This window comes from Kogia breviceps, chromosome 4, assembly GCF_026419965.1.
Source record: "Kogia breviceps isolate mKogBre1 chromosome 4, mKogBre1 haplotype 1, whole genome shotgun sequence".
NCBI lineage: Eukaryota > Metazoa > Chordata > Mammalia > Artiodactyla > Physeteridae > Kogia > Kogia breviceps.
Window position 1 is genome coordinate 122,500,993 of NC_081313.1, and position 16,517 is coordinate 122,517,509.

Genomic DNA, 16,517 nt, shown 5'->3' on the forward strand with positions numbered 1-16,517 from the left:
GCGTTGAATGCTTTACTTTCATGATCATTTTTAAAATCAGCCTCTCTGTTGTGATTGGGTCATGGGATATCATTATCCCATCTTTCAGAAACTAAATGGAAACTGAATAAAATCAGAAAGCTTAGGGTCACCCAGCTGGTTAGTGGTAGAGCCACAAAATTGAATCAGGCCTAGTATCAATACGTAGTGAATTCCTTCACTATTGTCCTTTACTATTGCCTGGTGGCTGGGTCAGCATCACAGGAGTATAATCACAGAAGGAATCTATGCCAGGTGCTCAACAGTTTATTTATGTATGTATGTGTATGGCTGAGTCACTTTGCTGTACAGAAGAAACTGGCACAGCACTGTAAATCAACTATATTTCAATAAAGAAAAAAAAACAAAAAAAATTTTTATTTATTGATTAAATTCCCCTGAAACACAACTTCATGTTAATAAAAAGCTGATAGGGCTTCCCTGGTGGCACAGTGGTTAAGAATCCGCCTGCCAGGGCTTCCCTGGTGGTGCAGTGGTTAGGAATCCGCCTGCCAATGCAGGGGACACGGGTTCAAGCCCTCGTTCAGGAAGATCCCACATGCTGCAGAGCAGCTAGGCCCGTGCGCCACAACTACTGAGCCTGCGCTCTAAAGCCCACACGCCTAGAGCCGTTGCTCCGTGACAAGAGAGGCCACCGCAATGAGACGCCCGCGCATGGCAATGAAGAGTAGTAGCCCCCACTCACTGCAACTAAAAAGAAAGCCCACGCATAGCAACGAAGACCCAACGTAGTCAAAAATTAATTAATTAATTAATAAGAAAGGAAAAAAAAAAATCCGCCTGCCAATGCAGGGGAAATGGGTTTGAGCCCTGGTCCTGGAAGATCCCACATGCCACAGAGCAACTAAGCCCGTGCGCCACAACTACTGAGCCCGCGTGCCTAGAGCCCGTGCTCTGCAACAAGAGAAGCCACCGCAATGAGAAGCCTGTGCGTGCACCACAACGAAGCACCACCCCTGCTCTCCACAACTAGAAAGGCCGCGTGCAGCAACGAAGACCCAACACAGCCAAAAATAAATTTATGGGAAAAAAAAACTGATAATAGCTACCATTTTTGTCCTAAGCAGTTTAATATATTATTTCAGTTTAATTCTCAAAACTATTCCATGAGTTACATTCTGGGGTTTTTGTTTTCCCTTTCACTTGTGAGAAATTAAGCTTGGATAAACTAAGTCATTTGCTCAAAATCCCCCAGCTAATGAGCATCAAGACTGTAATTTAGCCACAGATACTTTCTTTTGCCTTCAAGGCCTGCCCACCTAACCTACCTTCAAACACCTCAGTCACTCAAACCCCACCCTTTCCACTGCTCAGATGCAAAAAGAGACTCAGAGAGTAGAAGTCCTCAAAGCCAGAGGACAAGCAGGCTGCTGACCAGGCCTGCTGAGCGCCTGTCGGGCTCTATTCCCAGAGGTTTACTGCTTCATCATGAGATCTAATATGAAAGGAAAATTACAGGGAAGTCTTATCCAAAACACCATAAGATGCTGAGGGGGAGACGAGAGCAGCAAACAGGCTGGGAGGGACAGGGGACAGGGCCCTCCACTTGGTAAGCTTGAGCTTTAGGCCTTCTGAACCCAGGAAATGGTATACAAAACTCAGTGAGCAGGGCTCGATCCCCACCCCACGGCAGCTCTGTGTCTGCATGCATCAGTTTGTATAAGAGGTTGACTGAGTGACTGATTTTTCAGGGAAAAGGATCCATCACTTTCACACATTGTTAAAGATATCTGTGGCCCCAAAAGACCTGGGATATGATAAGAACACAGACTCTGCAAGAGCAGGAATTTTGTACCTCCACCAGCCAGCACAGTGTCTGGCACACAGCAGGCAGTCAATGAATATTTGCCGAATGAATGAACAATCTGGAAGATAAACCTTGCTGACCTCCAGGATCAATGTGGAAACTAAACCTTACTCCCTTCGAGGACCAGGGGAACCAATCTATGAAGTGAGCAGTGGCCTCAGTCCTTGGTGTCCTCAACACATCACACCCCATGCCGTAAACCCTGCCAGTCACACTCCCATCTGGGCAACTGCAATCTTGATAACAAATCAACAACTTGCCTTTTTGTTTGTTTGTTTGTTTGTGCCCACACGCTCGGCTTTTAGGATCTTAGTTCCCCGACCAAGGATCAAACACAGGCCCCGGCAGTGAAAGCACCAAGTCCTAACCACTGGACTGCCAAGGAATTTCCCAACATGACTGTTTAAATATTTATTTACTCATTCATTCATGTTTGCTCCAGAAAAAAATACTCAAAATTACAATGCTTGTTTTCTTGAAGTTTAATCTTCAGTATTTTTTTGAAGATAATGTCCATCACAGGGGGTCAGGTTTAGCTATTCTGTCCCTCAGCAAGAGGGCTTCACTTACACAACAACCTTGAAGTGAGGGAGCTATCTGAGACTCACACAGATGCCCTTAATTTTTATTGTGTGTGTGTGTGTGTGTGTGTGTGTGTGTGTGTGTGTGTGTATAGAAATCAGAACTTTTATACTAAGGTAAAACGAGAGTCTGAGAATATTGCCTCTACTACAGTTCTATTTTACTCATTTTATTATATTCATCAATACATCCTGACTGACTGAATATTATAAATACACTGTAAGTTATAGGAAGATGAATGAACTAAATTATGAAAGAGGTTGGAAACATAATCACCAGAGAAAGCTAATGATAAAAATTTCCCAAGTTCTGATTACTTCACAAAGTTATCAGTGAAATTCCTAAAGATTATAAACTCAAATGCTTTACTCAAGCTTTTATATAACTTTAATATCTGCTTATTAGGGTGAAGGGTATCGATTTAAATATTAGAGTAATTATTCTTCACTTAACAGTTTTCTGACTACCTAGGCACCATTCCAGGCACTAGGGATAGATTAATGAAACAAACAAAATTGTAGCCTCTTAGAGAGTTTACATGTTAGTCAGAAAAACAAAAAATAATATATATAAGGAGAAAATAAATCAGACTAAGGGATAATAGGGGCTTGGGAAATCATGAAGAGGAGCCATTGTAAAATACTTAAGGGTCACTCATTAGACAATTCTTGCAAATTACAAAGTAAAATGGAAGTTGTCTCAGCCAAACACAAGAAATCCTAAACTATTCACTCTAGTAAACTCATTTGCAAGATTCAAGGCATTTACCTATGCAACTACTTTTGGAGTTGAATAGACATGAGCCTCAAGTTTCCTTCCATACGAGAATGGAAAAAGAAATCAGAGGTTTATTTACAATAGCTAAATATCATGACATGAAAGGCATATATTTTAACTTTTTTTAAATTAATGATTTATTGTGCTGAGGCGCCCCCTACCTGGCATTATTCAAAATTTTCTGATACCATCTTGTGGTAACTTGAATATTCATGATTTAATTCACAAAAATGTATCTGAAGTCAGCTAATAAGGGGTCGAGAGAGGGAAGGCTGCTCAGAGAGGATCACCACCAGGAATGCCAATTGGGAAGACAGGAAGCAGGTGATCAGGTTTTTCTGGACACCTGTACAAACACAGTGTGACAGTGGAAAGGGTTAAGCTAGATCAGGATCAAGACTTAATTGCACATCTTTGCCAGTGCAAAGTGCTGTATTAGAGGTCACCATATGTATTATCTCGTTTTGTCCTCCTCAAAATGAGGAAATCTCTTAACAAGTGTTAAGATAAGGAGTCTCCATGTTAAAAACATAACGGCATAAGACCTGCACACGAGCTGGGCAACCCTGGGATCTTCCGGCCCCCGCTCCACACTAGTGACTTTCATGGAAGCAAAGTGGACTGATGACCCAAATATCTACCAAAAACCCTTGCCATCCTTGGACCTCACTCAGTGGATCACAAACTGCAGTGGCTAATAATTACTGCACAGGGCTCTGCACATTTGCCATACTTTCTGGGTGACACAAGGGATTTTTCAAGGTATATTTGAGTTCACTCTGAATTTACTTATAATTTTTACATTCTTCACAGAACGTATAAACTAATCCCTTCCCTTTCCCCAAGATATAAATGTGTTGCAAATATCACTGCTTATATTATATGTATGTAACAGTCTAACAAGGGTAAAACGTAGACTCTCCTACACTGTCATATACCTTGATTTCATGTGTTTTACATATTAAAAGGCAAGAGGCCAAAAATGTCAAAATAATGGGTAAAAAACAAAATACACATTAAAACAAATACATAGCTATGAAGAGTGATAGGTCAAGAAATAGAGTCCAGGGGCTTCCCTGGTGGCGCAGTGGTTGAGAGTCCGCCTGCCGATGCAGGAGACGCGGGTACATGCCCCGGTCCGGGAAGATCCCACGTGCCGCGGAGCGGCTGGGCCCGTGAGCCATGGCCGCTGAGCCTGCGCTTCCGGAGCCTGTGCTCCGCAACGGGAGAGGCCACAGCAGTGAGAGGCCCGCGTACCGCAAAAAAAAAAAAAAAAAAAAAAAAATAGAGTCCATCTAACTACAGGAATAACATTCAGTATATTTCTGGGAGTAGATCCATGAAGATAGGGTATATTTACGTTTCTTATTTACATATTTACAGGGGGAAAATATAATAAGCTTTCATAAAGCTGACTCTTAAGAGAGTAAGGAGTTATTAACATATCAACTTTCCAGGACTTCGGTGGTCCAGTGGTTAAGACTCCAAACTCCCTATGCTGGGGGCCAGGGTTCAATTCCTGGTCAGGGAACTAGATCCCGCATGCATGCCGCAACTACGACCTGGTGCAGCTAAATAAATAAATAATTATTTTTTTTAAAAAAAGAAAGAAACAGCTTTCCAAAACCTCAGAAGTCGATGCCTGCCTTTTATAATACTCCCACCAAAAAAGTCAATGACCTCCAAAGGAGCCATTGTTTACCAACTTCCAACTGGCATTATCCAAGGGAGCACGAGGAAGCAGTTAAGCTGATATATCTGTATTAGTCCTTCAAAGAAGGCCAAGGAGACCTAAAGTAAGTCTGGTATATTAACATATCAGTTTTATATCAGAATGGGAGAAAATATTTGCTAACAAAGCAACTGACAAAGGATTAATATCCAAAATTTATAAGCAACTCATGTAGCTCAATAACAAAAAAACAAACAACCCAATACAAAAATGGGCAGAAGAACTAAACTGGCATTTCTCCAAAGAAGATATACAGATTGCCAACAAACACATAAAAGAATGCTCAACATCATTAATCATTAGAGAAATGCAAATCAAAACTACAATGAGGTATCATCTCACACCGGTCAGAATAGCCATCATCAAAAACTCTAGAAACAATAAATGCTGGAGAGGGTGTGGAGAAAAGGGAACCCTCCTGCACTATTGGTGGGAATGTAAATTGATACAGCCACTATGGAGAACAGTATGGAGTTCCTTAAAAAACTACAAATAGAACTACCATAGGACCCAGCAATCCCACTACTGGGGATATACCCTGAGAAAACCATAATTCAATAAGAGTCAGGTACCAGCACTTTCACTGCAGCTCTATTTACAATAGCCAGGACATGGAAGCAACCTAACTGTCCATCAACAGATGAATGGATAAAGAAGATGTGTCACATATATACAATGGAATATTACTCAGCCATAAAAGGAAATGAAACTGAGTTATTTGTAATGAGGTGGATAGACCTGGAGTCTGTCATACAGAGTGAAGTAATTCAGAAGGAGAAAAACAAATACCGTATGCTAACACATATATATGGAATCTAAGAAAAAAAATGTCATGAAGAGATGAGTGGTAGGACAGGAATAAAACACAGACCTACTGGAGCATGGACTGGAGGATATGGGGAGGGGGAAGGGTAAGCTGTGACGAAGTGAGAGAGTGGCATGGACATATATACACTACCAAACGTAAAATAAATAGCTAGTGGGAAGCAGCCGCATAGCACAAGGAGATCAGCTCTGTGCTTTGTGACCACCTAGAGGGGTGGGAGAGGGAGGGTGGGAGGGAGTGGGATGCAAGAGGAAAGAGATATGGGAACATACATATATGTATAACTGATTCACTCTGTTGTAAAGCAGAAACTAACACACCATTGTAAAACAGTTATACTCCAATAAAGATGTTAAAAAATAATAAAATAAAATTTTAAAAAAATTAAAAATTTTTTTTAAAAATAAAAAACTTCTCACCTCAAAAAAATATATATATCAGTTTTATAAGCATTAAGGGAATCTCTGCCACCCAGGCTGTTGCCAAACATGTACACACAAAGAGATGGAGCTGCCGAAAAGAGATATGGCGTTTAACTACACAAAGAAATCACTGCGAGCTGTGCCAAATTCCCTTTATGAGCTACACACTATTGTCTATCTTAAAAGAAGAGCAAAGTTGACTTTATACCAAGACCAAATGATTAGTCAAAATGTCAATGACCAAAGACTAAACACATTTAAGTCAACAGACATTCTGAATGGCTGTTCATTGGCCTTCGCAGTAGGAGGATGAAGTAGAAGAAACAAAGGACAAGGGGGCAAGATGTGCAGACTGTGATGCTGTCATCTGTGAAGCCTGGGTGGTAGACCACCAGATGATCCTCAAAGGCCCTCCTGGTGGGACAAGTTATGATTCTAAACAAAGGCCAACCAATGTCACTTCACGCTCATTCATACCAAAATGTCCCAATAATTGGCAATGACATAATGAAGTTTTTTTGGTTTTGTTTTTTGTGGTACACGGGCCTCTCACTGCTGTGGCCTCTCGCATTGCGGAGCACAGGCTCCGGACACACAGGCCCAGCGGCCATGGCTCACGGGCCCAGCCGGTCCGCGGCATGTGGGATCCTCCCGGACCGGGGCACGTACCCGCGTCCCCTGCATCGTTAGGCGGACTCTCAACCACTGCACCACCAGGGAAGCCCAAAGTTTTTTAAAAAGAATCATTCATACAATTGTGACACCAAGGAAAATCCTCTTCCCTAAACATTAAATGCAGCACTATTTACAATAGCCAAGACATGGAACCAACCTAAATGTCCATCGACAGATGAATGGATAAAGATGTGGCACATATATACAATGGAATATTACTCAGCCATAAAAGAAAGGAAACTGAGTTATTTGTAGTGAAATGGATGGACCTAGAGTCTGTCATACAGAGTGAAGTAAGTCAGAAAGAGAAAAACAAATACTGTATTCTAACACATATATATGGAATCTTAAAAAAAATAAATAAATGATACTGATGAGCACTGTTGCAGGGCAGGAATAAAGACGTAGACATAGAGAATGGACTTGAGGACACTGGGACAGGGAGGGGGAAGGTGGGGTAAAGTGAGTGTAGCATCGACATATGTACACTACTGAATGTAAAATAGATAGCTAGTGGGAAGCAGCCGCATAGCTCAGGGAGATCAGCTCGGTGCTTTGCGATGACCTAGAGGCGTGAGATAGGGAGGGTGGGAGGGAGGCTCAAGAGGTAGGGCATATGGGGACATATGTATGCATATGGCTGATTCACTTTGGTGTACAACAGAAACTAACACAGTATTGTGAAATAAAAATTATATTCCAATAAAGATCTATTTTTTTAAAAAAATGCATACACAAACCCAATGCATTTAAAGTTACAAAGTCTACAAAATAACTAATCAGTACTCTTGGAAAGCACCATGGTCCAGAAAGCACTTAGGAACTGAAGAGGAGACTAAGATACAACAACTAAATGTAATGTGGGATCCTGAATTGAATCGTAGACTGAACAAAAATCGTATTAGTAAACAAGTGCCAAAATTCAAATAATGTTTATAGGACAGTTAACATGGTATCAGTGTTAATTCCCTGATTTTAAAAATTATATAGTGGTTTGAGGAAGTCAAGGACAAGAATTTTCTGTCTGTTTTTACAACATTTTGTAAGTCAAATTATTTCTAAATGAAAAGTTAAGAAATAAACGAAAGTAAAATAAAGACAGTCTGGGAAACAGAATGAGTTTTAGAATCTAAGAGACCTCAGTTGAAGCCCACCTATGGGAGTCTCAGGCAAATTATCTCAGTCAGTCACAGTTTTCTCATCTGTAAAATTAGAAAAACAAAAACAAAAAAAACAACAACAAAAATCTACATCAAAGAGTTGTTATAGGAATTCAAGGAAATCATTTTATGTAAAGTGCAACACCTGGCACCTTAATGGTTTTGCTACTAAAAAATGACTCAATATTTTTGAAAACTTAGTTTCAAGACTTCAGTCTTTATCTTGTAACTTACTGTGGTGTCCTATTAAGTAAACTATTAGTGTCCATTTGCAATCCAGATATATTTAAATTATTATTCAAAAATTACTAGAAGATATTTCTTATTTTCCTAGACTAGTAAAACCTCACAAGCTCATGCTTTACCACTGCAGAATTTGTAGAAGACACGACAAGGACTCCTTGACACATCCCTGCCCACTAGCATTAGGGAAAGCGCCACACTGGAGAAGAGAATAGACAGAATACTTACTTTTAAAAAAGGCAACAAACTCTAAGTATTCTAAAAGCTCTTACAGATTTATAATTAAAACATGAATCTTGCACCACACTGTATGTCTGTGATATGCCCCTGAGAAGGCACTTATCACAAAAATTAATTTATTTCCCTTTGTCCCCTTTGACAGTGAGCTCCTTGAGGCCAGGGCTATGTTTTATTTAGCTTTTCATCTCTCAGGGGCCAAATGATACACAGACCTATTGTGGATTTCTATTAGGAGACATATAATGAATGTTTAACTACTATACTTTGATAGTTAAAGTTTTCCTCTCTTTCAGGCACTGATTAAGCCACAACCTCTACTAGGTAACTTACTAAGTATGCTTTAATATTATTTAAATGACATTTTAAAAATAACTCAAAATTCAAATATACACCTTTATTCATGCTTACTCTCCCTTTAATTACTCCAAGTTGAAAAGATTTCTGCAGACTACTTCTCTCAGCTTTTTATTTTCAAGTTCATGGATTTACATGTCATAAATTATTTCTGTTAGTATTACTATAATGATTTTTAACAAGTACTTTAAAAGTACTTGTTTTGGGGCTTCCCTGGTGGCTCAGTGGTTGAGAGTCCGCCTGCCGATGCAGGGGACACGGGTTCTTGCGCCGGTCCGGGAAGATCCCACATGCCGCGGAGTGGCTGGGCCCGTGAGCCACAGCCACTGAGCCTGCGCGTCCGGAGCCTGTGCTCCGCAACGGGAGAGGCCACAACAGTGAGAGGCCCTCGTACCTCAAAAAAAAAAAAAGTACTTGTTTTAAACAAGTACTAAAGCACCTACTGTGTGGTGACATTAAACTATGTATATTGTATGCAACTGTGTGCATTATCCAACTTACTTTCCCCCAACAACTCCAGAAGATATTATTAATAATATTATGCAGATGAGGAAACTGAGGCATAAAAAAATGAACTGACTTGCCCAAACTCACACAGCTAGAAGCACCCCGACACCTGGCTGATGTCAGAGCCCACCTCTTCCTGTCTGCACCGTCTTCCCGTCGCGCCTAATTTTCTAGTAGAATTGAGGATAGGAAGATAAAAGTGAAGAAAGACTACTATAGTGTGAACAAAAAGATAAATAACCATTATGCTAACCCTGGCCTATCATTTTCAAATCACTTATTTTGGAAATACGGGTCCACTCCAAACATTTCAGGAGCTCTGTAGGGAGAGATGTTCCACACATGTGTCAGATATGCAAGGGAGAAAAAATAGGATCAGAAATGGAAACATTATTAATTACCCAATCAACTTTCTACTCTAAATGGAAATAGCCACTCATAAATCCCCTTTCTGAGTTTAAGGGTAAACATTCAAACCATTTTGTTCACAACATCAAGCTCTTGGCTAGAATAAATAAAATCTGAGGCCACTGTGTTGAAGCAAAGAAATTATTTAAATCTGTCCATTTAATTACAGTACCCAAAGTAAGGACATGTTACTGAATCCCACACCGGCTTTGGTCTGAAAGTACATAGGCCTAAATCCTGAAGAGAGTATTTCACTGATTCATTCAATAAGGATTTGCTGAGTACCTACTATGTTCCAGGATCTCTTTGGATACTTGAGATACATCAGGAACAGATGATAAAATCTCCACCCACGAAGCTTACACTCTATTCACAGTGACTCTTTTACCTACAGCATAACAAGAAAATCAACCTGAACAACTCTATGCTAAGAAAAACTGTAGCTTCTCTGGCCTCATTTAAGAATAAACAAGAAAAATCCAGGCCACATAATGGCCGTTTTTATGACTTTAAATTTCAGGTAGACAAAGTTTAGGAAGTCTTTTAGGAAGAAATTTTTAGAAAATCTAGGAATCCAGCTCATGCAAGGCAAGCCCATTAAACAGACCCATGTTAGCTTCCAGAGATGAGTAAGCCTATCAGCTGCTATATCCATCTATGCAACAGTGTGTTCTCTTTGCAGATGGTTTTAAGTAAAAGGAAGGAAACAGCTATAAATCATGAGAACTAGAAAGCTAAGAGTCATTCAAAGAAAGAAACCAAAACACACTGTCAAGAGCACTGACACTGTAGTTCATGGGAAGTACAGTTTAGCATCTGATGAATAAACCATTTTGGTTTTCACAGCACTCCTCCATGAAGAGTTCAATGAGAAACATTGCACTCCACGAACAAAGAGTATTGTGGTGTTTGTTTTCAAGGTGCCACTTAGCTTTGAAAGCATGTAGCTAATATTTTGCCTGTGGTATCCAACAGGCAGGTGTAAGAAGAGCAAACATTCCTCAGGTTTTAAAAATAGCAGGATATTATAACTTGGAAGGCAAGTCCTAACATACCAAAAGCCAGAGATCAGTAGACTCTATTTAAAATAGAACTTCCTCAGTGCTGTAGCACCTTCAAACATATCATTGTGCAAAATCAGATTAAATGCTTCCCAGAGATCCTATGATTGTCCCTTCTGCCACGTGCTTTCCTTTGAATAAAAAAAAAAAAATACGAAAAGACTAAAAGAAAAATAAAAGTGTATTTTGCCATTCTTACTACTTTATGCTTTAAAAGAAACATGCTTGTCAAACTGTTACACATCTGATCCTCACAACAATCCTGGGAGATTGGTGGGGTACACAGCATATCATTTCACGGATAAGAAATTAAGACAGTAGGGTTGTCTCATAAGGTTGTGCATGTTGCTCACTGCACAAGGTTTTCCAGTCAAGCAGGCCATTGGGCACCTAGAAGAAGGAGCACTTTTTTCTAATTTGCATAAGTAGCCCCACTACACCTCCCACTAGCCCCATTTACTGTGAGCTAATGGGTGTAGACCACCTAGATGATGCCTCTTTCTAATTTGCTCAAGGGCACAGTATAGGCTGGTGAAAACTGTTTCCCAAGGCCACCTCAAAACTGCTTTTAGGGGCTTCCCTGGTGGCGCAGTGGTTGAGAGTCCGCCTGCCGATGCAGGAGACGCGGGTTCGTGCCCTGGTCCGGGAGGATCCCACGTGCCGCGGAGCGGCTGGGCCCGTGAGCCATGGCCACTGGGCCTGTGCGTCCGGAGCCTGTGCTCCGCAACGGGAGAGGCCACAACAGTGAGAGGCCCGCGTACCGAAAAAAAAAAAAAACAAAAAAAAAAACTGCTTTTAATGAAGGAAGCACAATGATTGGAATCCAGGTCTACTGACTTCCAGTTCATGGCTTTAAATAATGTAAGGTGGGGACCTCCCGGGTGGTCCAGTGGTTAAGACTCCTCCCTTCTACTGCAGGGGGCACAGGTTTGATCCCTGGTCAGGGAACTAAGATCCCACATGCCATGTGGCCAAAAAAAAAAGAGAGAGAGGAAAGAAAAGAAAAAAGAATGAATAACGTAAGGTAAAAATTCTCAGAGCAACTGAATTTATTGACATCCTAGAGACAGTCACATAGTCCCATCCAGGGATCTCTGAAGGACTGCTTTGTGAATAGAAAGAATGGAAGTATAGTGTCCATAGAGATAACACTGTCCCATCCCTAGACCTTTTCTGCAAATGTTCTCCTCCACTTTCCCTAGTGTTACCTTCCAAAATGTCCTCCTCAGTTTTTACTTACTATGTGCCAGGCACTTTGCTAAGTATTGTATAAGAACTCTTCCAGATCCTAACTGAACCCAGCTAGAGAAGCGACCTCAGCTATATAACACATGGCACCTAAAAACTGCCCACCTGAGCCCAGTCAACTCGTAGAAATGTGAGAATTAAAAGCTTTCCATCCAAAGCTTACCATTGGTTTAGGCCACTAAATCACTAGGGTGATCTGTTACACAGCAGATAACCAAAACAATGTATTTTCTCACCCTCGCACCTTCAAAGCTATACCCTTAGACCAGGCACAACCAGTAGGAGATGAATAAACCCTGAGAGAAGACTGCAGGCAAAAGGAAACTGAGATTGGATAAAGAGCACACAAAGTAGAGTCTACAGCACTGTATTCCCTCAGTGATTATCTGAGTGTCTATTATGTGCAAGGCAGCACAGCCTGGTGATTAGGGGGTGTGAGCTTGGATTCAGATGTGTTGAAATCCTGGCTCTCCCACTTGATAGCTGTGGGAACTTGGAATCTGAACCTCAGTTTCTCCAGACCATGGAATGGAAGTAAATCATAACTACTTCCTGAAGCTGCTGGGAGGAGTAAAAGTGATAACGTATGACAGCACTTCCTCCCCCACCCCGCTGGCCTAGGAAACTCGTCTCATGTTTCAGCCATCACTACACAAATGTCACATTCTCTAAGAAGTCTTCCCTAATGCCACCCTCCGGGACTTCACAACACTGTGAACTTTCCCTGTGTAAATACACATCATCAGCTGGAGTTACGTGTTCACTTGTTAATCATTTATTAATGTCAGTCTCACCCACCGGAGACCATCAGCTCCATGAGAAGAGAGCCTGTCTGTGGTGCCATATACCCAGCGCAGAGCTTGGCACACAAGGTGTCTCTAAACACCTGCTGAACGAAAGAAAAGCATTTAGCCCAGAAGCTTGACACATGCCAAGTACTCTCTAAATGAGAGCTTGGCACTGTGCTACGTGCTTCTTCAGGAGTGAGACCCACTCCGAGGAAGGTTAGAGTCTAATGAGGGAAAAGATACATGCAATAGTAACTACCCAACACTGTAGAAGACGGTCGCTGAGGCCCAAAGTGTCCCTCCAGCTCTGACAAGGCAGAGATTGCCTCTTGATGAGGACAATCCAAAAAGGCTTTCTAAAGGGGCAGTGGCACTGGAGAATCCACACTCCAAAGTGCCAGCCCTAAAACAAAAGTGGGGTGTTGGCTTTTTCTCTTTAGGGCCCAGAAGCCTAGCCTAAGGCAAAGTCTACAGCACATCTGTAATTCATTTATTCATGCATTTATTCATTCATCATTCATCAGATTTATATTGAGTACCTAGTAGGTACCAGGTACTACATACAGGAGATAATTCACAATATTAACCAGCTGACATTCCCCCCCAAAAAAGGCCTCCATGGCAACATCATGTTAACCGGGGTCCTACTCACTCCTTTGTGACCTGGGCCCCCAACTGCATCCTCTAATGGAGGTCAGGTCTTATCACTTAAAAAAATCCATCCCCAGGCTTCAGGGTGGCACACCGGAAGCACCACCAGTGGCAGCTGTCCAAGGCAAATTACAATTCTTGCAAATCTTCCTCAAGATCTGAAAGCTGAAAGAAAATCTGCTACAACATTCATCTGTGGACAAAGAATGTCACCTGCCATTTCAGTAAACAAAGGATGTTGTGGCTGTAAGTCCTTCAGCCTCTGCAGCCATCCCCAGCGGTGCACCCTGAGGGGATTCAGGACCGAGAAAAACAGGATACAGGTCCTAGATAGTTAAGGCACTTATCAAAGGAATTTCAATGAGCCCAGACTCTTGCATCCTTCCATACACAGAAAAACACTAATTTCATTAACTTGAGATGTCCCGTTTTCTTTAATTAGCAGTAATCTTTGGATGGTCAACTATCCTTTTTTTTGTTTGAACTCCTATATATATATACTGGCCCCTCCCTTACCTCCTCAGACCAGTCCCAAGGAGCTATCTCAGAGGCTGTATCCAGGCTTAAGTCCTCAGCAAGTCTGCCCAATAAAACATAATTCTCAACTTTTAGGCTGTGCATTTTTTTAAGTGGACACATCTTAGATGCAGAAACTGAAGCCTAGAGAGAAAATGACCCTTGACCAAGGTCATCAAGTGAACTAACTAAAGGCAGAACCAGGGCTTCCCTGGTGGTGCAGTGGTTGAGAATCCGCCTGCCGATGCAGGGGACACGGGTTCGTGCCCTGGTCCGGGAAGATCCCACATGCCGCGGAGCAACTAAGCCCGTGAGCCATGGCTGCTAGGCCTGCGCGTCCGGAGCCTGTGCTCCGCAACGGGAGAGGCCACAGCAGTGAGAGGCCCGCATACCGCAAAAAAAAAAAAAAAAAGGCAGAACCAGACTAGAAAGAAATTTCCCATTCTACCGTTACGAGCCACAGTCCCAGGAGCAGCCCTTGAGATCAAGAGAGCCACTGAATATTGAGGCTACGGTGTACAGTTATAGTAGCACAAACAACAATATATTTTAAAGAACTTAGCAAGCATCAGTCACTGTGATAAGCACTTTATGGGAATTATTTCACTTGAATCCTCACAACTCCTGAGGTGGTACTATTATTTTTCCCATTTTATATATTACAAAACTAAGGCATGGGGGACTGCCCAAAGCCCCAAGCTGTTAATAAAAGAGAAAGTGGTGAGGTGGTAGATGATGGCTTCAGCAGCCTCCACTAGCTTTGAAGGAGTCAACGATGTACTAGAGAGATCGAGAAGCCCTGTGCAGCCTCACCGGGGCTCCAGAACTTGGGTTCCCCACGACTCTACCTCCAGCTGGGGCAGGGTGTGAACGTGATGCCGCGCACGGAGCCTTTCCCTCATCCTGGTGGGGGAGCTCTCAAGGAAATCCACCCCCGCCCTCTCCCAGCACATCCCAGAGGCGAAACCCGCAGTTGGAAGGGGAGACCGACCGAGGGGAGCCCGACCGTGGGTGTGGACCTCCGAGCTGGCAGAGGGGTGCAGAGTGGAGGTGAGGAGAGCTGCGGGCGCCCGCTGCCCGGAGCGCAGACCGCTGGGCCACCGGGGCAGGGCGGGAGAATGCGAGCCCCGGGCGAGATGGAGCGGGGCGAATACCTTTCGGAGGAAGCTGGCGACCACCTGCTCGAAGGGGTACTTGAACACCTCGTGCACGTCCACGGTGACCCCCATTCCGGCGCGCCTGCCCCGCCTCCGCGAGCACACTGCTGCTGGAACTCTGTATGTGCCGGGCCGCAGGGCGTCCACGCCAGGGTAGCCGAAGAGGCATGGGGGTTTTTTTTCTCCTCCTTCTTCAAACTTTAGAAACTTTATTGTCCAGAGAACCAGACAGTCAGTCATGCCCCCGCCCCCTTCCGCCAGCGTCCCGTCGTGCTGCGGGCGCGGGTGGTGCCGGGGCCCCTGGTGGTGCCGGCTGGAGGCGCCTGTAGCGGCCCGGCCCCGGCCTTGCCCCTTCTCGCGCCGGTCACGCCTCGTCCTGGCCACGCCACGCCCCCGACCACGCCTATGGACCCAAGTATCCGCCCGGGAGCCGCGGCACAGTGCCTCGGAGACTTGGACCTTGCCACTGCGGCCTTTGTTATCACCTCTCCTGGAGCCTTAAGACGCTCTTGGCAGCACTAAAAAAAAGTAATAATAAATACGTAAACTACCCTCCCTCCAAGTTGAGGGATTGTAATATAACCCCCCTTGTGTTGCCGAGTCCTGTGTGACAGAGACCAACAACTGCATTACTCACACTACCCAGGCAGCTGCCTCTGAGGCTTTAGGTTGCATCTCATGTATTTAAAATTTGCACGTATCTGCATCTGACTCCGTAAGGAAATCCTACGCTCATGAAAGGTTAAACACCATGGAGCAAGCAAGTGAATCCATTAATCCAATAACTTATCAAACATGTTACTTCCTGAGCACCTACTGTGTGCCAAGCACTGTGGTGGTAGGCACTGGATTCCGCAGTAAGGAAAGCACACACAGTCCCTGCTGTTAGATGATTTAACACCCAATAAACAAAATAGAAAAAGGAGCAGGATAATAGGTCAAAGTTACAGGCGGCATGATTTCAGCTCAGATAAATAAGGGAGGTCTTTGAGGTGGTGGTTTTTTCATTTAAAATTTTATAATCTCGCGTACACATAGTCATACTGGACTGGCAAAACCCTAGCCTCGGATAAATCCAGCTCTCCATTTACTCACTGCCTCACCCAAGCCACTGAAAGGGCCTGGAGGAAAACTATACACCCAGGCCTCTCTTTAGATTCATAACCACCAACCTCAAGGGGCCTTTTTAATGGTGCTTAGACAAAAACACTGCATTTCTCTAACCCACTTACTGTCCCAGGCTCCTCTCTCTTCAAACTTCCAACACATCCCTCCCCAGCCTTATTCTCAGGTGATTACCTTGCTTCCTTTTTCCCTTAGTAAA

At 43.1% G+C, this 16,517-nt stretch overlaps 1 protein-coding gene across 2 annotated transcripts in view; it reads right to left on the bottom strand.

The window, feature by feature from the left end:
• Positions 1–15,528, bottom strand: part of PRELID2 (PRELI domain containing 2) — an 81,158-nt gene extending 65,630 nt beyond the window's left edge. For both annotated transcript variants that reach the window (XM_059062830.2, XM_067033404.1), the window contains exon 1: positions 15,191–15,528. In XM_059062830.2, the coding sequence (XP_058918813.2) occupies positions 15,191–15,433 (243 nt within the window). In that variant the 5' untranslated portion in view covers positions 15,434–15,528. The remainder of the gene's footprint in view (positions 1–15,190) is intronic.
• Between the last annotated feature and the right edge of the window lie 989 nt (positions 15,529–16,517).